We start from the raw sequence: 26,577 nt of genomic DNA, 5'->3' as shown, positions 1-26,577 counted from the left end.
TCCCAGGTGCAGGATTTCTGTATTTGTCCTTGTTGAGTATCGTAAAGTGTTTGTCATTCCATTTCTCCAGCATGTCTAAGTCCTGATGATTCCATTGAAGGTACATAAATCTATGATTTTTTTCCAAAACAAAAATAGTCAAATTCTGTCATGCTTTATGGGGAAAATCTGTATTTCTGTTATTATAATAACTTTGGTGTAGAGTTTGGTCAGGGATTCACTACTTAGAAAGACTGCGCTTTCGTTCTTCTTGTCATTGCTGTCTATGCACCTCACTTCTAGCCAGTCTATAAGGACAGTGTTGCAGTCACAAGATTGGGAAATAATGAGTATGACTGTGCAGTCCAGAGTAACTTTCAAATACTGTTCAAATGCTCTTAGGCTTACAGATTATTCTTATTTCCATTTACATATGTATTTTAGCAGAACTGACATCCAAATAGTCAACCAGCCAGTCACTAAGCAGGTATAAATGCTTGTAGCTGTATAAATTATCACAAGGTATTTTCAACTGTTTAGTAACAGACAAACAGTCAAAAAAAATTTAAAAAACCCCAAAACACCTTTGTACCTTTGTGTTGAGATGCACAGCAAATAGTGTGACTTAAGACAACTGTGATTGTGATAAATACACTGATAACTTGATGATATAATCAGGTTTTTTGAAGGGTTGCATTCGTTGCTTCTGCCTGTCTAGCATCAGGATAACAAGATCACAAATTATCAGTGAAAAATAAGCTGATAGTCAGTTGTAAAATTTTCTCCTCCTTAACTAGAGAGGTTTAGCTGGGCATTGTGTTTAAACCACTTTTAGTTAAATGAGCTAGATTTCTTCACAGTGATGGAAATTTGTAAAGGAAGGACCTCCTTCTCCCTGACATTACTTGTCCTTTACATAGAACTGAAAAAAACTGAACTTTGAAGCTTTTAACTTATGTTAAAGACATTCCAGGTGTGTGTATCTTGCTGTGGAATATTTGTGTCTTTCAGCTGAATATTAAAATCTGTGAATTGTGGGAAATGTTCTCTTGAACTTAATGACTCTCCTTTAGCTTCTTAGGTAAATTAGTCCTATTTTATTCATAACACTTAAACACATGGAGCTTATCTGTAAGTCTTAAAAAGCAGGTGGCATAGGCACTATACCATTTTTATTACCTTAAAAGTAAATCAGCTTTGCTTTGCAGAATTTATCTTCTGAATATTATTCCTTGTATGAATTAACAAAATAAAAATTGTCATAATTTCAGATTTTTATTTTCTGACTCCTTCCTTTTTCTGATTTACTAGGTGACTTATTTTAAATCATTCAAATGTTCTTCATAATAGAAGTAAAATTTAATTTTAAGAGAGCATCAAGCATACCTTTGCAGCTAGAACTTTCCCTAGAAAAGGTAGTAAATGCTGTGAATGACAAAACAAATACAGGAAATTGAAGAAGTGTACAGTTGCACAGTGCTGAGTTGCTCTGGATAGATTTTAATGTAATCTCAAAAGCAATAGTTACAGGTTATATCTAGCCAGTGTAGGAGGTAGCAAATACGGCCTATATGAAACACATAATGGAATGTAATGGAACAGATAATAAAGTTTTTCAGGAAGCGTTAGCATTTTTCATTTTAACCTCTGTGTGTTTGGGGATTCAGATTTTTCTTTATTTAAGCATTTCCTAAAAGGTATAATTTTAAATGACTGGTCCTCTATTGTGATATTGTATTATCAAGATTTGTATTAGCGAGAAACTTTAAATGAAAATTCATATTTGTTAACCAAAGAAGAATCTAGGCCTTTTCTACCATAAAGATTATGGCTGAATTTGCCAATTGTAAATAGAGAAACATATTAGTAATTTGTTACTGAAATTTTTATCCATTTTCCCTATGCAGAAAAATAAGCTAAAATAGTTTGTTGACAACTTTAGCTAAGTTTAAAAATACATTCTTTTCATTTCAGAGGTAACTGAAACATTATGTTACCTCAGTTATTATAGTTATTATAGTTCAGTTATTCTGATTTTATTGCTAAGCAGATTCAGAAGTGAATCTTACTGTGTTAGATGATAGTTCAAATTTTTGTTTTGAGGGTATTCTCTTATTTTTTCATATCTGCATTCCCTTTCTATCATTCTTATTTCCCCTCCCTGACATGGTCTTTAATAAGTATTCTAAATTTGCTAGTCAAACTAGGACGATTATAAGACTTTTGGACATCTAAGTAACACATAGAGTTCTTTCTTCTGTTTATAGAAGAGGTGAAGGAGGAGAGAAGAAATGAGAGTGAGGAGAATAAAGAAGGAGAAGAGGCCCACAAAGAAGAGAAACAAACAGAGAAAAGTACGTAATGTTAAAACTATTATGCTTCACTTGGTGGTTTGTATTAGAAGCACAGAATCATTGAGGTTGGAGGGGACTTTCAGTGATTATATAGTCCAATGCCCCTATTTAAAACCTGGTCAACTAGAGCAGTTTGCTCAGAACCATCTCCAGAGAGAGGTTTTGAATATCTCCCCACATGGGGATTCCACAGCCTTCCAGTGTTCTGCTTCCAGTGTTTGACCACCCTCACAGTAAAAAAGTTTTTATATGTCTGAGTGGAATTTCCTGTATTTCAGTTTACATCCATTTCTCTTGTCCTGTCACTAGTACTCATTAAGAGACTTGCTCTGTCTTGTTCACTCTCCCCTAATGGCCTTCTCCAGTTAAACAATTCCAGCTCATGATGGATGCTTCAGTCTGTAAAACACCTTGGTAAATCTACACTGCACTCTCTCCAGTATTCTTGCATCTTTCTTGTATTTAGAAGCCCAGAACTGGACATAAGAGTCAGGGTTCAGTCTCACATGTCCCGATTAGAGGGGAATAATTGCCTCCCTCAGCCTGCTGGCAATACTCATCATCAGGCAGCCAAGGATATTGTTGGCCTTCTTTGCCAACAGTGCACATTTCTGGCCCATGTTCAACTTCATGTGCATGAAGAGCAGCCAGGCCTTTTCTGCAGAGCTGTTTTCCAGCGAGTTCCCAGCCTGTGCTAGTACATGTGTTTATCCCTACCCAAGTGCAGTACTTTGCATTTCCATTTGTTAAAATTTATGAGATTCTTGTTTGCCCGTTTCTTCAATTTGTCAGTGTGACTGACTGGCATGATAACCATTTAGTGTACCAATCGCTCCTACCAGTCTTGCATCATTTGCAAATTGTCCTGTTATCCCATTGTCTGGATCATAAATGAAGATGTTAGTGTTGGTACCAGTAGCATCTGCTGGTGTACTTAACTAGTGAGGAGCTCCAGCTGGACTATGTGCCACTAATCACAGCTCTTGGAGCCCCTCAGTTGTGCCAGTCCAATTATCTAGGCCATACATCATGAATTTGTCTCTGAGGATGTTTTGGGTGTCAAAAACATTACTCAAGATAAACAGCACTCATTGCTCTCCCCTCATCCACCAAGCTAGTTGTCTCACCATAGCCTTCTATCAGGCTTGTCACTGCAAACCATGAAATAAACTCTCCAACCAGTTGCTAGGTTAGAAAGCTGATACTACTTTATTCAACACGCTGGGCGCATGAGAATAGCTCCATAAAGCATGCACACCCAGCAACCTAACAGACCAGGTTATGTTCGTGACACTAATACATATTCATCACAATTCTATTACATATTCATTACACTTTCTGAATACATGCATATATACTAATTAGTTCTGTGGACTTACTGGGATATGGTTGCAGATGTTCTAATGAATCTTTTCTCCTTGAGAGTATCTTAAATATGGGGCCAGGTCATAACGTACTTCTTTGCACTGACACACAATCCTTGTTCTCAAAAATAAGACATCTGCTAGTACATATTAGTCACTGATACAGGTAAATAGGGAAACAATAGCTGACACAAGACTATTAGTCACAGATGTAGGGGTCAAAACACTTTTGTGCTAAAGTTAAAAGAATTTTCCAACGTCTTCCCCAATGCTACATAGACTCCTTTTTGGAAGAAAATACAACTTTTTCAGTAACAAGCTGATAATGCATGATTTCCCCTTGATAAATCCATTCTGACTGTTCCCCATCACCACCACCTGAGTGGGTTTAGACATAATTTCTAGATCCTTGTTCCATCATGTTCCCAGTGATTGAGGTAAGGCTGACCATCCTGTAATTCCCTGGGTCCTTGTTGTCCTTGAAGATTCGGTGAAAACAAATGTCACTCCTGTCCTTAGGAATCTTCTACTGGACACAGTGCCAGGAGCTGGAGGAGTGAATGAAGTCTTTTGTGCTTCATCACTGTGATGAAAATTACTTTTATATTATAGTTCTGTTTTGAGCCTGTTCTTTTGTTAGATTTTTACTTCTTACCCAAGAAGTAAGAAAAAAGTTTGAATGTTTTTTGAGTCAGATGTTGGAGGTACAGGTTAAAATTCATGGTGGGTAAATACAGTTCATTGCTGGCACAGTTAGAATGAGATGCAGTTTAATTCAGCTGGAATCCTGAGAAGATGATTCCCTTTTCAAAAGAGGATTTTGTTTTGCTTCTCAGAAGCTGTATCTCATTATAGGATGGTGCTGATAGGAGCAGGATAGAACTGGAGGGAAGTTCTGGAGAGGGGAATGGTGGTACTAGAGCCATTTTGCATATGTGGTAGTGATTTGGGGAATCACTAGCAGGGCAGTAGTGTATAGATACCGAAGGGACTGGTTTTTTGCTCTGATGTCATTAAGCGTGTTGTTTTCCCAAAGGCATTCTTACTGATTTAGAATGAAAAAGCTTAAATTGAAGACAAATGAAACTTCTTAGTAATCATGGCATTCTGCAGATATCTGTTTTTTCAAGAGTTCCTCACAAGCAGTTGTATCTAATTGTTCCAGGTGATGCACTAAAGAGAAAGCGTTCCAAATCTGAGGACATGGATGATGTTCATTTTAAACATCGTCGGTACATGGAAGAAGATTATGAGGCAGAACTCCAAGTAAAAATTACAGCCAGAAAGGATGTTGACCAAAAATTACAAAAGGTAGAACGGAGGTGCAGAGCGAAGAACGTACACGCACCTGTCACTTGTGTTACCAGCTTTGAATTAGCTGTCCTTTCCCACCACTCCCTGCACCCCCAAACACTTTCTCTTTTTTGTGGTTGAGCATTGGATATAATTCAAATAACAAAAGTTGGCTTATTTTGTATAAAGTCCTACATTGCCTTACTTTTAAGAAGAGACCAAATATCATTTGAAAACTCTGCTGCAGGAGTTATATTTGAAATGTATAAAATAGTTAAACTCTTAAGTCTCATATGACTCCAGTATGAGAATCTTGGTAAAGGTGTTATTTCAGCGTGGGAAGCTTATATGTGATGTGCTTTATTTTGTGCCTAGCTTTAAAGAGTCTCCAAACAAGCACAATCAACATAGCATTTTGCAGATTTCTGTAGAACTGATTGCACCATTGCTATGTAAGGAACCTATGATCTTGAAGAAAAAAAATTGTGCTATTCTTCCATTAGTTAGCTAGTGTGTTGTAACTTCATCAATGTAGGATGGCAAAAACTGAACCACGTTTGTTGCTTATTTATTTTTGTTTCCCAAGACATTTTTTTTGTGTTGCAAAAGGTATAGGAGGGAGAAAAAATTTAAGTAATAAGTTTATCAAAATTTGTGGAAATCAGTCTTTTCTTTTTCTGTTTTTAGCTTCTGCAAGAAAAGCAACACTGCATTTTTGCTAGGGGAAAATACATCTCAGAAATAAGGTTTTGTTAAATGTCTTTAGTTTCTGTTCTTTGAATGCCAGTGTCCCTCTCAAGAACAGAAAAGTAAGAAGAAAACTTTGTGTAAACACTGCACTTTAAGAAAATATCTTCTGTTATTAAGGTTATTTTTATATTCAGTAAGATTTTATGCACTTATCATACAGCAATGAAACTAATTTCTTAAATTAATGGCAAAGAGGGACCATTTGTATTTGCCAAAGTAGATGTAGAAACTTCTTAGCTATGCAACCACACACTTATTGGTGACTATAGATTTATTTGATTGACAGGGCACAACAGTTCTCATTGTTTTGTTTATAGCAGGATACTTGCTAAGAATTGAGAATATTTTTATAGATGGTCTCTCAAATTTTGGAATTGCATTGTTATTTTTTTAATATAATAATTTTGCAGGTTATCCAGAAACTGTTAGAAGAAAAACTTAGCACTTTACAGTGTGTGATATTTGACAAGACTCTGGCAGACTTGAAAACCCGAATAGAGAAAGCTGAATGTACCAAGAGGCATAAAACTGCGTTTACTGAACTGCAGGTGAGTGTGTGTTCAGCTGCGTACTGGGGTCAAAATCAAAAATAAGTTCCTCAATATTTAGTAGTAAGTCTCCTGTAGTTGTCAGTAGGGAAGCCATTTTGGCTCCACAAGGGGAGAAGAGGGTGGAGGAGCAGCAAATACTAATGTTCCTTTTGAGTTGTAAAACTGTATTTTCCAACTCAGAAAGAGGAATGCAACCAATTAATCATCAAAAAACCCCAAAGCAGATCTTCCTTCTGGCAAACTGATTCATTAGCTGCTAGTGAACCACTTTTCCATTTTCTTCTTCCATTCTGTGCTGTTCTGTTAGATGACATTTTTCAAATAAATGCTAGGTATGAAAATATCTAATGCCTCTATGAAGCCAGAAGTTTGCTGACTGTTGTTTCCCCAGAAACTAAACAATCAGCAAGGAAACAAATAGTTAGTGGTGAATACAGTATGCTTTCTTGTATTCTTTATAGAAAATACATACATACTGGTGACATGAGGAACATCACAAAAATCAAAGAATTTTGAAGTGACAAGACAATAAAAGCTTCTGTCATAACAACTTCAAACAATAAGGCTGTTATACTTTTAGTGTTAAAAGAAATATGGAGTTTGCCAGACCACTTCCTACCACACAGCTCTTTCCTCTTGCTGCCCGAGACATTTTACGTTGACTTTTTGAGTGCTAAGATGCTTACAATATACTTGTGTACCAGTGTCTTTAGCCATCAACTACACTGTCAAATTAATAACATCATGTAAGGCTTTCATATATGTAGGGTTTCATGTGAATATGAAAGAGGGATTCGGTTTGTGCAATTGTGAATAGGAAGGAAATAATTCAAGTTGTCTATAAGATAGCTTGATTGTGATATGCAGATGTGTCTTTCTGCTGTTCTGAAATAATACAGTTGTATATTGTGTATATAATATTGTATATAATACTGTATTTCAAAGAAGAATAATTTCCCCTCATATGAAGATAACCTTTGACTTGGTGTGTTAGTTGTATATATTTTAGTTTGTATAATTTCTTTCATGGCTCTTGGGGAGGACATTTATGGTTTTGTTTGTTTTCATCTTCTTCCCATTTAGGCTAAAATTGCTAGATTGACAAAGCGGTTTGGAGCAGCCAAGGAGGACTGGAAGAAGAGACAGGAAGTACGAACTAGATAGTGTCGTGGTTTGGTTTTCTTTTTCTGAGTTGTGTTGAAAAATAAAGAAAATTTATATGCAGAAAGATGTGATTTGGTTGTTCAGTGGCATTCACAAAGTACGTTTGTCTGGTTTGGTTAAAGACACTGATATGAAAGAAGTTTTTCAACATCTGCTTGTAATTCTGATTTGTACAGAAGCTTCTTTAGCCATTATTAGCTTGAAAACACCTTAAACTGTATATAATTGAATCTAATTTACTTTAGTATGAAGAGTACAGTGTAAATAAGAGTGAATCCCAGTACCTTGATTCTAGGGTGGAGGGGCAAAAGGAAAGAGGATATAGGAGAGGGAGGCAGGTAGGACCAAGGAGATTTCAGGGAATTGTAAAGTTCTCCTGCAGTGTTGGCTTCAGAAAATGAACCTCTTACATAGAAGTGAGTGGATATGAAATAGAATGAAAGCATAAGTTTGCAAGCTGACTTAGAGTTGTTTTGTTATGGCCTTTCTTTCACTCTCTCTCATTTGGTGTAGAATTCAGCAAATGCACCTGCATCTCCAGGGAAAGCAGCAACTGACACTGCAAATACAAACAATGCCACATATAGGTAAGCAAACCACATCGCTGTGACCATGTTAAAATTTACAGTAGGATACTTCAGACACCTAATGTCATGGGTAATCCCAGTATTTTGAGTTTTCTTAATTAAAGTGTTCTTCCTTTTCCTTCATTGCTCTTCAGTTGTAAAATTCAATTTGCTTTCACAGAAGTCATAAATTGACAATATTGAATGTATTTTTAGGTAAATTGGGCTGTTGTTTTAGTGGTTAAAAATTATGGATAAAACTAGAAGTTTAATTTCAAGAATGAGAAAATTCTCATACTGGAAGGCAAACTTGGTGAAAGCACTTGAAAATGTACAAATAATTCTGCACTTTTATTAGTAGGAGAATATTCAAAGTTAATTTCCATGAGGACCAGAAAATGGGTTTAGAAAATCTCAGTGGAAAGAATAGCTCTAAAATAAGGGGATTTTTTCACCATTGTACTGTTCATAAATATACCTGACATGACTTACTGAGAAATGCCACTTGAAACTTCATTCCATAGAAATGCTGGCACAGTGAGGCAGATGCTTGAGTCAAAGAGGAACGTAGGAGAGAGCACACCAGCAACTTTTCAAGCACCTGTGAGTGCAGGTAAGAAACTCCCTATGGACTGTAAACACATTTCTTAAAAGTTTTATTGCTTTCCATTAAAGAAGTAACTAACTAAACAGAGCAAAACCAATTTTGTTTCTTTTTTTTCTGACATGAAAAATTATTATTTTTAACTCTCTACCACATTTCTGGTTTATATTTGTGCAGTGGGCTTACCAGGTATGTGAAAAAATGTGTTGATTTGGCCAGCCAAAATTAGATTAGGATAAATTAGATGCTTCAGGAGACTCCACGCTAGGTATGACAGCAAAACTGGCAGAGTTTCAGCTGCCAAGAAGTGAAACACATGGCTCAGACCCTGTTTTGTATTTGGTCATAGTAGGATGCTAATATCCTCCCCTCCACCTAATGGCTACAGAAACTGAGTAGGAAACTAAATGGCAGTTATAAACCCCATTTCTTAAAGGAATCATGTTGAAAAATGGAATTTCTAGATTAAAATTTTATAGGGAATGTAGACTCAAACCCACCATTAATTACATTCATTGTAGTTTCACCATCCTCGGTTTTAAAAATAGTTTAATATTGAATGCTGAATCCTTTCCACAGAATTATCTAATAGTAGGCATATATAGGCTTTCAGTAGCTTATGCTCCTGATTTTTGGATTTAGTCTTGAAATTTTGTTGCATAAAAGTGAGTATTTTCTCTGACACATTAATACTTGGTTTCAGTAGAACCTTCTGGATACAAGGTCCTACCTATACAAGGCAAATTAGTCATAACTGACATAGTTTTTCTTGTGTTTTGTGAAGGACCAGTTGCTCTACCATTTCTGTAATGAGTGTTTAAAATGCTGTATTTTATATGTTCCCAACAGTTAAATCTTGGAGCTTTCTTCAAGCCTTTTTGTCATAATTCCTTATATATCTTTTTTTTTTCCTGCCACTTCTTTCAAGCAGTACAGTACTGACTGTGTTTTTTAACTAGGCCATTGCATATCAGAATGTACAACAGAAGAACAGTATTTATAGCCTTTATTTGCAAAAAAGGTTAATCATACACCACCTCTTTTACAGAATGGTTTGGGTTGGAAGGGATCTTTAAAGATCATCTAGTCCAACCCGCTGCCACAGGCCAGGACATCTTTCACAGGATCAGGTTGCTCAAAGCCCTGTTCAGACTGACTTTGAACACTTAAAATGATAGGGTGTTCACAGCTTCTCTGGACAACCAGTTCCAGTGACTCACTGCCCTCATGATAAATCATTTCCATTTGTTGCGTTGCAGTGAAACTTCCCACTTGGTTCAAATACTTAATTTTTTTTATTAATTTTTTTGTGTGTAGTGCCAGCTTCCAGTCTTGCTCCTTATCCAGCAGTTGTCAGTGGACATCCTAAGCTTCAAACTCCAGTGACCTCCACCAGCTCTTTGACGACAGCAGTTCTTCCCACAGCTAACACAGCTACGGTTGTAGGCACTAACCAGGTGCCCGCTGGAAGCACTCAGTCAGTGGCTGTCTCACTGCAGTCTTTGCCCGTAATCTTGCATGTCCCTGTTGCAGTGTCATCCCAGCCTCCACTTCTGCAAGGCCACACAGGGACTTTGGTCTCTAACCAGCAGTCAGGCAATGTTGAATTTATATCTGTACAAAACTCATCTACAGTTGGTAGCCTTACCAAAACTACAGTGTCTTTGGCATCAACTAACACAACTAAACCAAATAGCATTCCACCTGTGCCCAGTCCTGGTATTCAAAGGAACTCTACAGCCAGTGCTGGGTCAATAGGCACAACGTTGGCAGTACAGGCTGTTTCTACTGCACATCCTGTTGCCCAGACCACAAGGACTTCTTTGCCCACAGTGGGTACGTCAGGACTTTATACTGCAACCAGCAGTCGAGCGCCCCTACAGATGAAGATTCCTGTCTCTGCATTTAATAATACAGCGCCTACTGAACCACCCACCGTTGTAGCACCCAAGATTGGTAAGTTGTGCTTGAATTTAAACACTGGGAAAGGAAAACAGTTGTCAGAGGGAAATACAAAACTGCACTTCCGTGGAAGTTTGTTTATTAGTGTGTTTTAGAGAGATGATTCTTCCGGTTTGCGTTTCTGTTGAAATTTTCAAGATGAAAATCATCTGTATGGTAGATGTGTTTCAGAGATTGTTGAAAATAGTCCCTCCTTAGAAGGAGTCAGTAGTGTGGCTTTGTAAGCTTTGTTTTATTTGAAACTTGATTTATGTAATTCCTAGCAGGAAGTCAGAAACTCCTCTATTCTACCATTAACAACTTGGTATTTATTTTTAATACAGTCTCTCAAAATAGTTTGACTGCCTTTCTAAGCAAAGACATGCTGAGAGGAAAGTATAATCGGGAACTTAATTTGTACAACACTTGAAAGTGAACAAAATGGGAGAAAAAATCACAACTGAATACTAACCTAGTTCCAAAGAAGTACACTTATAGTATTTAAAATAAAGTCTCCGAACACAATAAATGTTCAAATAATGGTATCTAGGTTAACTGTTTTAAAATACTTTCTTTCAATCTTTGTCCATGCCATGATGTTTCTCTGCACTTTTGGTTTTACATACCTTGATTTCTTTTTTCTGAGAGGTTTTCAAGATTTACGAGTTGGAGTTATAGCAAGTTCGTCATTGGCACAATATAATGTTAAAATGAACTCAAGCAGAGCTTGACATCAGAACTAGTTTCTTTTAATTTTCCCATCTCTAAGTTACCTGTGTTAAAATATGTCTTCCATGGAGCTGGTCATTTATGTTTTGTATTGACTCCTAGCTCTATAGCAAATAAAAATGATTTAACACAACATAAAAAGGGTTGTGCCAGATGAGACCCAGTGACACAAAGAAGGACCCGTGTGTCCAAAAAATGTATCCCATTTTATGCAGATCATATAGCCTTAGTGTATATAGTTTTCTCACCAGAACTGAAACACTGATTTGGGCCAGCACTGGTTAAAATAAAAAGGGAGAGAATTTGGATTTAAATGTTTACATCAAATGTTCAAGCAACTTCTTAAGTTTAGATACATTTAGATACTTGGCTGAGCTAGTAAAGATACTCAGTCTTCCTGCACAAATTGTCTCAGTTATACATTTTGCAGTCTGTTTAACCATCCATTTTTCAGTCCGTTTTTTTGGCACAAAAATATTTAATAATTGTAATATTTTTTCAGTTTAGTATCATGTCAATTTGCATACAGACAGAGGAGAGGTTGGAGTTATACTTTGTACTCAGATAGGCAAGAGTATTGCTCATAAAATGTTTATAATACACTGTCAAATTTACAAGGAAGGGAACACAGTAATCAAACCTGAATATTTATAATTGAAAATAAGGGCTAAAAGTTAGATATGCCACATACTGAATGTTTAGTATCAAACAGTTTTGAATATTGTCTCCAAATTTGTGTAGTGGATAGCAGTAATTAGTACTGATTAAATACTGCAAATGAACAATTTCTTGACCCCCCAGACAGCCAGACAAGCAGGCCACCAACAGATACTTCGGCAAACAAGCGAGCTGCTGAGGGAACAACACAGGTAGGCTGTTGATTGTTTCTGTATAAAATTCTAAAGTTACAATCCACAGGAGAAAAGTTCTTTACCTTTATTGCTTATAATGAAACAGTTTTAATTTCTTTCTGTGCCATCCTTTCTAGTTTCTGTCCGTTTGAATTTTTCTTCTTCTGATTCAGAGTATTATTTGGAGCATGAGCTTCTGATAATCTTTTCAGAAGTTTTCTGATGGGGTTGTGTAGGTAGATAAGTTAGTAAATTAGGAGCACACTAAAAATTTGTCTGTTAAAACAGAGCTAATATACAAAGAAAACCTGCCCCATCTTTGTCTGAAGGGCTTGAACTTAAAGCTACAAATACTTTATACATTATGAAAGTGCTCTCATTTCTGCGCTAATCCAGAAGTTAAAATTGGAATTCTAATGTTTGATTGCTATATGTCATAGGAAAACAGAAAGGAAAATAAGCTTTCTTCAGGAATAGCTGCTTCATGATAAAGGAGAAAATGTAGTACTTCTGGATTCCTTGTCTAAAATTTGTTGAACTTGCTTTGAAATGTAAAGGTTGAAATTAAACTATTTAGAATTACTCATAAATTATTTTCTTTCTATATATAGGTATTTCAGAAATCACCTCATAGTTATACGTTGCTGTTAGAAGTCATTTTATTAAGGTGAATAAAATTAATTTCTTCTAGCCAAAATTTACAAATTCATTAGTGTTTCAAAGTACAGGTAAATCTAAATTGTATTTCAAAGCAAGAAGAAAATACACTGGACAATATTCTGGTTTTCACCTGTCACAGAAATAGTCTGGCAAAGGTAGCCAGACTACCTAAAGGTATTTTAGTGTATAAACTGTGCCTCACTCTACCTTCTTATTAAGGCATTTCATAGAGAATGGTTGTTTGGAACTTCACAAGATACCTGTGGATTATAGCTATTAAAACACTTGTCAGTACTTGATACGTAGGAAATCCAGTACCAGAATGGATGACAGAAGTACAGTTTTAAGATTTAATTTTCAGTATAGGATGTATATTCTGGAATTTTTTTTCAATTAGAGTCTGAAACCAAGAAAAAAATTTGGAAAAACAGAATATGTATGATGTGGCATTTAGCAACGGAAGGTGAGCAAGGAGGAGGGAAATAGGACATAGGATGTTTTCCAGTTTTCAGTCTTCTGTTGTAGTGTATGTTCTAGGTTTGCTTTCCATGCAATCAGTTAAAGCATGTGTAATGCCATGGTTAAAAAAGACCTGATACATTTTAATTGGGTAGTGAGATATGGAATTGACATGCCATATCATTTGAAAAATCCAGTTAATGCCACCTGCTTTTTGTTACATTAAATCCAAAATATTACATATTACTCCACGCTTCACAGCTCTCAGATCAAAAAGTAGTTCGCTGTGTGCCGTATACCTGTGGCATATTTGATGGTACAACTTTGATCAATTGTTTCGAAAAGCAGTTGAAACAGGAAGAGACTTCATCAGAAAATAAAGAAGCAGTAGAAGCAGCACAGACGAATTTTAACTTCCCTGAGGATGTCCTCTTTGGCTTGGAGGAAGAGGAAGAGGATGCTAAGAGCATCAAAAACACCCACAAGCAGACTGGCTGGGCAGCTAACCTATTAAAACAGTGGCTGGCCAAAAATGGCAAGGATCCTAGCTTTGAATTGGTCCCAGTAAGTGAACTTAATGATATCTTAAGAGAGTTTTATTACACAATAAGAAATCATGATGGAAATACCTACAGTGTGGCAAGCTACAAGTCAATGCGGGCCGGCTTAAACCGGCATCTCAAAATGCCACCTTATAATCGTCAGATTTGCTTAATGAAGGACAAAGAGTTTGCTAGTGCAAACATGGTGTTTGTGAGCGTGCTGAAGATGCTGCGCATGCAGGGGAAGGATGAGACTCACCACCATCCTCCTATAGCTGCTGAGGACTTGCGTAAGATTAAACAATCTGGTGTGCTGGGTTTGCACAGTCCACTGGCACTCGTCAACAAGGTGTGGTTTGATTTGCAGTTGCACTTTGCCAAGAGAGGGAGGGAAATTTTGAGAGATCTGGCTCCGGATGCATTTGTTGTTGAGAAGGACAAGAATGGGCGTCGCTATGCTATGTTTAGGTATCCTGGCAAAGGAAAAAATGGAGAAGATCCTCATAAAATGGGTAAAATGTATGATATGCCAGGTGACCCAAACTGTCCTGTTTTTTCACTGGAACTTTATTTGTCCAAGCTGCCTCCAGAACCCCCTGCCTTTTATCTGCACCCCTTAAAGCTAACATCAGAGCAAATGCAAGAGCAGCCTGTCTGGTACAAAAGAGAACCAATGGGTGTGAACTACCTGGGTACCATGATGCCCAGGATAAGTATGGCAGCCCGGCTCTCTCAGCGGTACACCAATCATTCTCTCCGAACTACCACCATTCAGCTACTCTGTGAAGCAGGACTGGGGCCTAGAGAAATAATGGCAGTGACAGGCCATCGCTCCGAGTCTGCTATTAGACACTACTGGGGATCTGCAGAGGTTCGCTACAGGGCCTGGTCAGATGTAATGGAAAATAATGCCCCCAATTACCTATATAGCAAGATCCCAAATGAAGTGATAAAAGAATCACTGTCTGGTGCCTCCACCTCTTCTGTAAAACACGTTGTTCTAGAACAAAACAAAATTTTATTCCCTGCGAAATCAGTGGTGCCACCTGGCATTAATTCTGTGGCTTTAGTCCCCGAGGGACACCCAGCTCTAAATTGCAAAAGCCCTGTCCTGTTGAATCACAGTTCTTCCAAGGTGTTTCTCCCCAAGAATGTGACCAGTGGGAACCTAACTGCCGGTCCCCTTCAAGGCTGTTGTAACAAACCTGTCTTTATAAAGCGTGTGATAAAACAAGAACCAATGACTTGATGCTTCTGTAATGGAACTGATTTCAAATTAATTGCTAAAATGAAAAAATTATCAGATTTGTTTTTTCACTTGGTCTGCTAAAGAAATTTCTTATGGTCTAGTTAAGCAAGAAGAATCCTGTTCACATTCATGATGTGAGCTATGGAACAGAAAATTAAACAGAGCGGGGCTTGGAGTTTGTATGACTTTTTGTGGCAACTGGGACTCTTTAGGTGGCTGAGCAGAGCTATTTTAAAAATATTAAAGGGAAATATTGATTTCCATTTAGCTGAAGATGTGCTTTCTTCACTAAGAGTGTGGGTTTTATATTTTGTGAGGAGTGTATTTATCATACCATTTTGTGCCTGCTGGCACTGATGTAGCATCTTACAAATCAAATACTTGATTACTGAAGAGCACCAAGAAGGTGGAAGCTGAATTAAATAGATGCAGATGCACTACAAATATATACATATTCATGAAAACACCTGGAATTGCTTGACCACTGTTGCCCTCTGTTCAAATTGTTATCACACCTACCAGAGGATTGTGCCTTTATTTTTTTTTCCATTCCTCTAAATTGATTCCTCTCTGTGAGCTGCAGATTTGCATTGCAGGTCTTTCCTTTTCCTATTTAATATTTTGGCTTAAGATTTCAGTTATTCGGTTCTCCAGAGGCACCGTTTGATATGCATGGTATTAAAATTAGGATCTCTTCAGTTGTGCATGAAATGGGGAAAACTCTCAAAAGAGCTGGACAGGTTTGTTGCTTAAATGGCAGGTAATTAGAGTCCAAGTGTTGTCTCTGTGCATGCAAAAGGTTTTTTTGTATTTCCTCTCACCCACGCCTTCATTACATTTCACATCATCTTTGCAGTATAATCTTTGTCAGTATAGTATAATTCACAAGAGGTATGTCCTGTTCTTCCCCACTGAACCCTATCCAGATATTTTTTTTGGTTTTAACTTCTTCAGAGTAGTAAATTGATCCTGTCATTAAATTTCTCATAGATCTTTACAGATTAGAAATTCTCAGGATAGTGGATATAGGAATAATAATTTTTGTCAGAGATTCTAACAAATAAGAGATCTTCCTGTAAATAAAAACAGAAAACTGATCATAGGATTCACAAGTTATGGTAGGTCCACTTTGGAAGAAGAAACAGTGGAGCGTTTAAACTTTTCCATTATATTAACTGAATGAAATAAGAATTGCTTTGTCCTTTTCAAATGTGTGTACACACGTGCACCACATGGTTTATCACACTAAGGACTTCACTGGAAGTGTTTATGTTGCTCAGCAATGGACAAAAAAGAGAAAAATCTCAGCTGAAATGACAGATTGACCATGATAAATTCTTAATTCTGTGGAGAACTTCCTTGCTGGCATAAGCTTTCAAATATTGGATGAGATTTATCGCTCTATTATAGTGTATAGTCTACACAGACACTGCTATAGTCTGCACAGAGGGCTTGATGCCTGAACTTCTGAGTTTTTATCTTGGCTGATAATGTTTGCCTTTGTGGCCTTGGGTAGGTTACTCATACTTAATGCATCCATTTTCCAAAGTGTAAGACTAGCACAATCCTCCATTTTCTGATGGATCGTGTTAACAATTAAAAAGTTTTAAAAGTTGTGTAGTCATCTTGTGTATTATATTTACAGTCACTTTTATTTGCTGCTGTTACAATGATTGAGATCATTGATCAGATGTAATTGTTAATACAAAAATTATTTCTGCACAGTCCTGTACTTCCTTAGTTGCAACATTAATTTACAGCGTCAGTGACTAGAGGAAAGAAAGCATGGATCCAGAATTATAATTTTGTCAAGCCTAAAATAAATAGAAATGGTAAAGAAGTAATCCTTTCTAATGGCTAGATAGAAGAAAAAGTGAAAAAACAAAGGGCAAAAAGTTCTTACAATATGCAAGAACTTATTCTAGATATATAGTCTAGGTATATATTTAGGGTAACACGGATTTCCAAATTTTAGGGATTCATAGAATTCATAATTCAGCCACACTGGCAAATTTAATTTCTTGTTTGAAGAAATTCACCCTAAACTTTCACCAGGATGGGTATGTATTACTTTCCACCCCAGAAAATACTCCTGTCTTTTTCTCAGGTAGTTGCTTCTTCCAGCATACTGGCATTGTACATTTATCCTGCAGAAACAAGTAAAGTATGTTGCCAGAAGACTATTCTTTTTTGTTCCCTCTTGCTGTGTACTGTGGTCATACTGAGCACATGCCCTGCTCTGGTCCTAACTGTATCTGGGTGACTTACTGTAACAGCGTATTGCTGCTGGCTTCGTTCTTTAATACAAATCTACTCAGTGATTGAAATAGAAAAAGAGAATATTTGGCCAATTTTGGCATGTCTCTGATTCTTTTTTATTATCATTTGGCTTCTAACTTGACTTCCATTGTGTTGGCCTATAATTGGGTATTTTTGGATTCTCATTTGTTAAATTCTAATTCTGTTGGCACCAACTATACAGTGTCCTCTTGCTACCTTCAGTTTGAACCTGATGCTTCAAAGCTACTGACTGCAGTATTACTAGCTTCTGGTTTTTTGTATGGGAGAGGGTTTTTTTTAATGAGAAAAGTATTCCTAGTTTGAGCTGGAAGTATTGCTTCATAAGAACTGGGGTCATTGTTCACTAAGCTTTCCGTTAATATTCGAATTAATTCTTATTAATGGAACATGTTTCTAACCTTCCAGAACTGAAAAATCTTTCTCCTGTTTCCCCTCCCACCTCTAAAGTGTTAAATGAATCTTTCCTACATGTATTTTGTTTCTAGAAAAACTGAAGCAGACAAACAGAATGGGTGTTTTGCTGCTTTTGTAAAGTCAATTTTGGGTGTGCGTACAGTAATACTGGGAGCAGGGGGTCAAGTTTCAAGTCAGTTTTATTCATTGCAGTACAGGTTATGCTTTGTGAACATCGTGAATTGTATCAAAATGGACATGAATTGTACTCCTCAGTCACAGTATCAGCAGGGAACCTCAAACAGCAAGATAACAGTTTCCTTTTTTCCTATTATTTTCTCACTGTAAGTGAACCTGGTTGGTGAACCACCCGGTTAAGTACAGTTTGTTTATCTAAACTTAAATTTAGACTTTGACTGTAAACTTGGTGCAAAATTGTTAATCATCATTTAAAATTCACTTTAAAAATCTGAATATAACAAATATTCTTTGAAAGAAATTTATCATCTATCACTCTTGAATTTTCTAATTAGATCTTTCCCTAAAATAAGACTATTTCAGTTGCCAAAAAAAACCCCAGCACTTAATCTTGCCTAAATCAACTGAATTAATTTTTTAAGTACTGGCAGCTATGTTATTGATTAAATTCCATTTCCCTTGATGGGGATGACTGAAAACAGTGGGGAATGACTGGAACCTTAATAATACATCCATACATTTAGGTTTGCGTCTCATTTTCATAATTCAGCTTCGGTACTAGTGATGTGAATCTAGGACTTGTTTTCTGTGTGTGTTTTCCTGTTAAGTTTGAAAATCTCGGCTGTTACTTCAAGGGGTACCCTAATTACTTTTTGTTTTTATGAATTTGGCACAATATCTGAGAGTATGTTAAATTTTCTTTAATCTATGCATCTTTTCTGTACCGTGTGAAGAGCTCCTTTGTGCAGTGTCAAATACTTGAAGGCACTGAAAGGATGCTTTGAAATGGAATGTGTTTTGAGGTTTGTTGTGGTTTTAGTCTGGTATATTTGGTTATCCTGAACTGTACAGTTTCTCAGTAATTGCTGTTTAGGGGTCAGTATAGTCAGAGTTTCTAGTAAGCAGCTTGGAGATATGGTTTTGCTGTATGACTTTCTCCTATTCTGCATTCCTCTGTTTCTTACTCCAAGAGGAGTGGCCACAGGGATGTGGGAGGGGGCATCTTACTATGTTTGTATTAGTCTGTTATTTTCACCTTTTCCTGCATACACAGAAATTTAAGAGTTGTTATTCAGTCCCAGACATTTTACCAACAGCCATTCCAGTGCCTGGGGTCCTAGAGTTGCATTTCTGAAGACATGACAAGCACTTTTAATGTATTGGGGTAAATATTATTGTTACAGAGGCAAAGGCATCTTTAATTATATAGCAAATCTTTAGAACGGTTTTTCAAGTATTTTAGTATGTATCCCAGTTATAGATACAGGATTTATATATATTATATATAATATATAAATAGAGCTATGGTATACTGAGAGAATCTATGAAAGCAGCTTTTATTATATTGTAACATAAAGTAAGAGTGAACAAATTTGAACAGTATTGGATGTGTTAAAAATGGCTGGCCTAAGTCAATCTTCAAGAATGATTGCATCATATTTATTAAAGCACCAGGTCAGGTGAATAGTCTTTTTTCCCCTGTTTCCTACTCCAGGTGCACCTTATCCTCTTATGGAGTAAACCATTTTTTCAGTCTAAATTTAAGCTGTGCATTTCACTTTTCAGCTAATATTAGTTTTTTAAATTGAAGTCTGCAGTGTGCTATCCATTTCCTGTTGTTTTTGACATACCTTGATTTGTTTGGTTGAACTGCAGTTTAATTTAAGCTTTTTGCTGACTGTTGGAAATCCATCTGGTAAAACGTTAATAAAGTACATTTATAACTCCTATTCCCTTACTTTGCAATGTGTATTAAACTCTGTGAATGTCTCTTCGGAAATGTGAGCAAAGTAGATATGTCAGCTTACAGTTTATAAGTAGCTATTAATTCTATGTTGTTGTAGCATTATTGATGAATATGTTTCCTTGCATTTCATGGTTTTGTCACTGAAAATAAATATATAAGTATGTATGTAAAATGGGCTACTTGACTTTTGTCTCTGACCCTGGGGTTATGTTTATGCTGTTTAAAATGCTACTAGCAAGGTGGAACCTTTGCCTGAGGCTAATTAGAAATCTAAATTATAAAGATGTTACCAGGATTTCATGTAGCTGAATTGGATGACTGTTTTAAAGAACAAAATTAAGGTGAATCCATTCTTGTATGACTTTTAAAGTGATTAGTCTTTCCCTGCAACCATATCTGTGTTACCTAAACCACCCCCAGCTATTGAGAGCAGCTTTTAATGAATAAACATACTTGTGTGTTGTAGGCTTATTTGGGGCCAAAAAATTGAGAAAAATATTAAAACAATCTAACTGATTATATCATTACCTCAGACATGGATAATAGCTTTTAAAAGCTGCATTAAAGAAATCCAAAAAGTATTACAAATATATTTACTGTTGAGTAAGATGGTCTTCCACTATCCAAGATGGCCATCCCACATAATGCTGTTGGGAAACTGTCACTGGGCTTTGGGGAAACAAGGTAGATGTTTCACCTTCAGAGTAAGAACCAGTAAAGACATGTGTGCACATGCACACATGTATGTATTTATTATATACCCTTTTAACTGTTTGATTAAGGAAAAAGCAAATCACAGCAGTAGAAAAGTACTGTTAGCATTGTGTCAAGCCTTTCTTTATAACTTTTAGTTGGAATTATGATTGCTAGTATCTAAAACCAGCTTTTCTGGCAACCAGTCTCTTATTTGTGTTCTTGTTAATAAGGGTAGCTGAGGCAACCTCTGCTCTTTGCACCGAAGAAATGAGAGGGTATATAATACTTAGGGGGTTACTGTGACTGGTTATTAAGTTTTTCCATGCTTGTACTGTTCTTGTTCTATAGAAAGTGTTGCACAGTACCAGTTAAGGGTACGGGGAATGCAGGAATCTTGTGAATACAATACGTAAAATGTCTGTTATAAGTATTTGAGTATTATACAAGTATGCAACCACACACTATCAAGACATGTATTGCAGCCCTGTGAAGTCTTGTTTGTGTATACTATGATCTTGGTAACTGCTCACTTCATTGCATTATCATTTTCATTTTTATTTTGGTAAGAGATGACAAATATATTTGGTACCTGGTTGAGTGGATTTTCATGACATCTTTGCAAGGCTGAAATAATTACTTCAATTTTTTGGGAGTTATTGCATTGGAAAAAATTACTGTTAAGAAATGATAATTCTGACATTGAACAGTCAGTGACTGAAATGTGCTCAAAAATGTATAAAGAAGGTCATTTCCACAACTGCTTAGACTGTGCTTGAAATCTATAGTTTTGTATATGGACAACTGAAAATGAAATATCAACCGTATAATTATGCATACAAACACAGTATTGCCACCCTCTCCACACACACATCATTCCCAAAACATATTTTAACATCACTCCCCATAATTTAAGATTGATTTTGCTATTATATAACGCCTTGGTGCGTCATGTATTATTGTGGTGGTGTGATGCTTCATGGATTGTCTGTTCTACAACCTCCAGATTTTTTTCTAGTTTGTTACAGTAGAAACTATTAATAATAAAAATTGCTTGCACTGTGTCAGTGTGCCACACATAGTCTTCAAAATTTTGGTCTTTACTTAGTTTGCAATATATTTTTTGTTGTTGCATTTTTTCCCCTTAATTTTTAACTTTTACATACTGAAATGTTCCTTTATGAAAAGCAGGTGGCATTACAATCAATTACATTGTTGTCTCTATGTGATGAACTGAACTGTGGCGTTATATAATACCAAAATTTTAAAATCTTATACATCATATTTAAATAGAGAAGTGCATATGCAGAACTTTCTTCAAAATACCAACATGTAGCTTTTAGTTTTTCATGTGGTACAGTACATGTGCATGTTACCCAGCTGCTCAGTTTGAGTTTTAGAGATTTCTTTCCAAGTTTTCTACAGTAGTTTGCCATTGACGTATATATGCTGTGATGATGTAACTTCTTTCTGTGTTAAATTTCACAGTTGTAGATATGGTGAGAGATAACCTTCTTTTCTCAATATCATGGCTGCCATATGTGCTTTGACCTTTAAATCCCATCTCTTTTGTTGCATTTGTTATCCTTGTGAAATTGGAATAGCTCTTTTACAGACACCTACCCCTAGCATTTTTTCTTTCTTTTCAAATTCAAATGATGAATCATTTGAAATCAAACCTAATTTGCAGCAGTAACGATCTGAAAGAGTTGCTGATTAGCAAAGCTATGGTGATATTCTTTCTCCCACTACAGTGTATTTTACAACAGTAAAATGGTTCAGCGTGTGGAAAAAACATGTAATGATAGTAGCTTGTCTCAGTGTCCCTAGTTTTCTAGAGGTAGATGAGGAAACTGCTTCAGAATCACTTGAACACCAGAGACAGCCCTTCATTTTATTGTGAGGCTGATTCCTTTCTGATTCCCCTTTATTAATCTACTATTTGCTAGTGCGTAGGTTAATTATTAGATATTGCAGTCAATGACATAGAGGATATAATGACAGTCTTCCAAAAGAAGGAGGAAAGCTCTTAATTATTGGTTTTATTGCAAATCTTATTTGTGACTTCAGGTGGCCCTATTCACTGCATTTATGCATTTTTTTACAAGTTCTAGGATTTTTATTACCTCTCAGAACCCTTCTTTTATAGTAATTTTTTTAAAATTTTTATAATATCCCTATGACACTGGTCCCAGAAAGTCGATATATAATTATTTTCTTTCTCAAGGAAAACTGTATTATTCCTGCTTTTCCCCATAAGTATATCTTAACTTGTTGGTACATCTGTATCTCAGTATTTTCTTTAATTCTTAAAAAGAATGTGGTTGGGATTGGAAGAAAGCAGATGTATGGTCTATGTGTATGCAGTAGAAAATGCATGGAATTGTGAGTATAGGTCATTTTTACTGATCATTTGTAGAAAACTCTGAATTAAAGTGTAATTACTGAAATATGAATAGAGATTTTACATAAGTAATTAAAACAAAGTCTGTTTCTAGTAGTTTTCATGGTAAAGAAAATCTGAAAATGGTTACTCAGAAGAATCAGCACTATAGATCACTTTTGAGCAAGTTTTGCAACTAGAAATATCAGTTTCTAATATGTGAGAAAAAATGCAGAAATCTGAAAAGTTGCACTTATTTTATACCTCCTTTTCATTCTTTTGTTTTTCATATGCACTGTAAAGCAGTTTAAGCTTAACTGACGAAGAGGTGTTTAGAAGAGGTTATGACTTGGCGTCTGTATCAGGTCTTAGCAGCTTTCACTCAGATATTTGAAAGGGATGAGTATTTACTTTTTCAGTTTTGCCCTCTCTTCTAGGGTCTTTTAGTTGCTGCTTTCACAAGTTATGGGCTTGCTGTTAAAATACTTTTCCTTCACACTTGCCAAGTTAGATGCTTGCCTGGGGCATTTGGCACGCAAACATGTTGGTAATGGCAGTAGGTGCAGACCTGACTTTGCAGACTGAAGCAGCTGTGACAGAGGGGCTGCAATTTGACAAGATTTTCTTTAAAGAACACACTTTTCTAAACAGATCAAGATTGTTAATTGAAGGGCCTTCTCTTTGGCAGGCTGGTTCAGGGGAGATGCACAACACAGAATAGCAAAGTAACTTTACAGTACACTTACCCCATCCTCCCATATTTGTGGTGGTGCATGCTCAGTTGCTGCTTGGCTGTTATTTTCTTTTCCCCTGCTATCTTTTTTCCTCCTCCTGCTTCCTTTTTTCACCTTTGTTTCTGCTCTTAATCATATCTTGCGGTCCTCTTCCCTGGCTTCACCTCATGTTTCTGCCTTTCAACTCTCAAGTTTGCATGTGTCTTCTTGGACTGGATCTACGGTAGATTTCAGTATGAAATGTTCAGTTACAGCACACATTGCTTTCATGCAAAACATCTCAATTGCAAATTTAAGTTAACCTAGCTGAAGAATAAACATGAGACTACATTAAAATTAGGAAGTTAGGAAAATATGAAGACTTGTATTTTTCTTGTTTTCTTCCTAATATTTTTTCACATATATATAGGTAAAACTCTGACAATCCAGAGCAGGATTTGTTAGGTTTAATTTTTAATTCCATTTTTAATTCACTTTTTTCATGGCATTGTTTTGTGTTAAGATTGTTACACTGCTGGCCGCCATATGAAAGCAGAAAGAAATTTAAATGAAGGCAGCTCAGGTACAGTTGTGGTTAACTGGATGGTTCAGTCTATGATATTGCTACTTCCAGGCAGTACAAACTTTGCTCACCTGCTATGGATAAAACAGGTCCAAAATGGCAGTATGGCAGTATTTTGGAGGATTTCTACTTACTTGGAATTTAAGGGCATATACATTAAGATACATGAGCCGTTCAGAAGGATGGAGGAGGGAGTTTGGTAGCTTACATTTCTTTTCAGTCTCACTGTAAAATTTTTTTCTGCTTGATTACTAGAAATTACCAAGATGCTATTGTAAACAATCAGATTTAATGCGAATTGTGGTCTGTTTGGAGAGTGGTGAGCTGTTTCTGACAAATGATGAAAGGGTTGTTTGAGGGATTGTGATTTTGTTTGCTTTGGTTGCTTAGCTTTGGTTTTGGTTTTGCATTTGGTTTTTTGTAACTCTGGCATTTTAAATAGATACAAGTCACTTTATATTGATGTGGTTATTTTGTTTCTGTTTCAGCTTATTTGATATGCTTAGATGATTGAATCTCTTCTTAAGACTTGCTAGATATGTGAACTAAAGCACCAGGTATATGTTTGGGGTTCTCATTAAATGATTTTAATTATTTCATTAGTGTGACTGCACTGATGAAAAGGTGTTAAGATTTCATCATCTTACTCTTCTGCAGAGTTAATGTTGTTGGATTCCTGTGTTTGGAGATAACTAAAAAGTCATGGTAGACCAGAATGCTTTGACTTTGCTTCTCTGCTTTACCAGTTTCTATCCAAAATGCCTGCTGAAATCTAAATTAGGAGTCGAAAGACTTGTTCCTGAATTTCCTTTTCATTCCTGGAGTTGAGATACCTACAGGTATCTGAAAACTGTGTGCCAACACTACAGAATATAGAAATGGATACTTCGCCTCCTTTTGAATGTAGGTGGATGCCTTTATGGCAGGCATAATTAGCAGTCTGTTTTGTGTGGGGATTACACTGTGCTCCCCTAGGTAGGAAACACAGTGTTCGGCATTTTTGGGTTTTCAAGTTTCCTTAAAATTTTCCTGTACCCCTATATTTCATTTGAGGGAAATGCATGGTTGGTGAACAAAGGGGGCATCTAGTCGGGGAGGCTGGGGAGTCAGGACTGCATGGAGTGCTGTGTGTAAGGTACAGCATCTGCTTGGAGTAGCTGGAGTGTGTGCCCTGGAACTAGGACTGGGGGATGTACCACAGAGCACTGCTCAAAAGGCTGCCCTGCTGATCTGCAGCTTCTAGTGTGGGTTGCTGAAAGAATGTAACTGCTTATGGATGGATAGCTCCTGATGATTGCTATCAGGGTCATTAAGTAGAAAACCTTGAATAGTGTGGCTGAATAAGAGAAGGTCTTTCTTCCTGGGAATTGCATGAATGAAACCTTGTCGACTGATTTAATACATGCCTGTTAAACTAACTCAAGATTTTGGTGTTCCAGACACTTGGAAGCTCTAAGAACTTTATTGACTGGCACAGTCAAGTAGGGCTTCAAAACAGTTAGCTGTCACACAGAGTATTTTCCTAAGAATTTGTATTTCCTTGCAGAGGAAGAATTTAAAGGAAATTACTTCAGACTAATGTATTTTATAGTGGAAAGAAATTAATATCTTGGTGTTAGCTTTTTTCTTTTTCCAGTTCCTTATAAATCTCCCTCTCCATTTTTCAGTCTTCTTTCCCCTGGCAGAGAGAGCCATAGTTCAAAATACACATTGTTGACTGGGAAGATCATCAGGTTGGAATGAAATTCCTCTTGACTTGATGCTAGTCAGTTTATCATTGATTATTTTAATGTGCTTTTTATGGTTCAAGTGGATAAATCAGCTCATCATACTAAGAAAACTGAAGCTAGAAAGTATTTTAAATAGAAACCACTCAACAGAAGAATTCCATGGTTAATAATTCTGAAATATGTTTATGTATAGCAAAGATAAGAGTCACTATAGAGATCTCTTCTATCACCTGTGAACATAAGTAGCTAGATATTTCTTACTTAAATTGTGTATCATAGTTTATTAGCAGAATTTCATCAGTGGCAAGAAGAAATCAGACCGTAATAATGCATAATGAAGAGAACAATCACATCACACACTCCAAATTCAGTGACTGATAATTCATACACAGCTTTTGCTTGCATTTAGTTATCATATGATACCTCTTTTGCCTCTCAGAGCCTTGCCTGTGCGAGAATCGTCTTTTGGACCTCCTTAAAGGCTTAGTTTTATCCAAATGAAAGGTCATAGAGCAGACAATCTCTTCCACAAAACAAATCAACAACAACAACGAGGAAACCACAACTAATTTTCGCAGCAAGGAACTAGAATATCATTCAAGGTTTTTTCCTAGAAAGTATATTTAAAAACACAGAAATATATAGGATCTCCTCTGTATTTTTTTTATCACCTACAGGAAAATGTTGGTGTTCCCTTCAGTCTGAACAGCCAAGGGACAGCAGTTGATCCAGAAGATAAATCTTGTTTGATGGTCCTCTAAGGCTTTTTGTTATAACATT

The 26,577-nt window shown here is 36.4% G+C and overlaps 2 protein-coding genes across 13 annotated transcripts in view; both read left to right on the top strand.

The window, feature by feature from the left end:
* ATF7IP (activating transcription factor 7 interacting protein) overlaps nucleotides 1-26,577 on the top strand; it is an 88,544-nt gene that overhangs the window by 45,471 nt on the left and 16,496 nt on the right. For 6 of the 12 annotated variants that reach the window (XM_064655221.1, XM_064655216.1, XM_064655224.1 and 3 more), the window contains exons 3-11: nucleotides 2,247-2,333; nucleotides 4,863-5,008; nucleotides 6,151-6,288; nucleotides 7,375-7,440; nucleotides 7,969-8,042; nucleotides 8,546-8,634; nucleotides 9,943-10,581; nucleotides 12,097-12,164; nucleotides 13,527-13,829. In XM_064655221.1, coding sequence (XP_064511291.1) covers nucleotides 2,247-2,333; nucleotides 4,863-5,008; nucleotides 6,151-6,288; nucleotides 7,375-7,440; nucleotides 7,969-8,042; nucleotides 8,546-8,634; nucleotides 9,943-10,581; nucleotides 12,097-12,164; nucleotides 13,527-13,829 — 1,610 coding nt within the window. The remainder of the gene's footprint in view (nucleotides 1-2,246; nucleotides 2,334-4,862; nucleotides 5,009-6,150; nucleotides 6,289-7,374; nucleotides 7,441-7,968; nucleotides 8,043-8,545; nucleotides 8,635-9,942; nucleotides 10,582-12,096; nucleotides 12,165-13,526; nucleotides 13,830-26,577) is intronic. The other 6 variants (XM_064655218.1, XM_064655217.1, XM_064655226.1 and 3 more) reach the window with 4 other exon arrangements.
* Nucleotides 13,838-19,867, top strand: LOC135414436 (uncharacterized). The gene is made up of 2 exons (XM_064655233.1): nucleotides 13,838-15,757; nucleotides 15,789-19,867. The coding sequence occupies exon 1, from the start codon at nucleotides 13,920-13,922 to the stop codon at nucleotides 15,054-15,056; it is 1,137 nt and encodes a 378-aa protein (XP_064511303.1). The 5' UTR covers nucleotides 13,838-13,919; the 3' UTR covers nucleotides 15,057-15,757; nucleotides 15,789-19,867.

Source organism: Pseudopipra pipra, chromosome 5, assembly GCF_036250125.1.
Source record: "Pseudopipra pipra isolate bDixPip1 chromosome 5, bDixPip1.hap1, whole genome shotgun sequence".
NCBI classification, from domain to species: domain Eukaryota; kingdom Metazoa; phylum Chordata; class Aves; order Passeriformes; family Pipridae; genus Pseudopipra; species Pseudopipra pipra.
Note: the sequence above shows the minus strand (reverse complement) of the source record. Positions and strands in the feature narration are given on the sequence as shown.

Bases quoted from the DNA above. Each gene is read 5' to 3' on its own strand.
- LOC135414436 (XM_064655233.1), top strand. From the start codon at position 13,920: ATGCGGGCCGGCTTAAACCGGCATCTCAAAATGCCACCTTATAATCGT.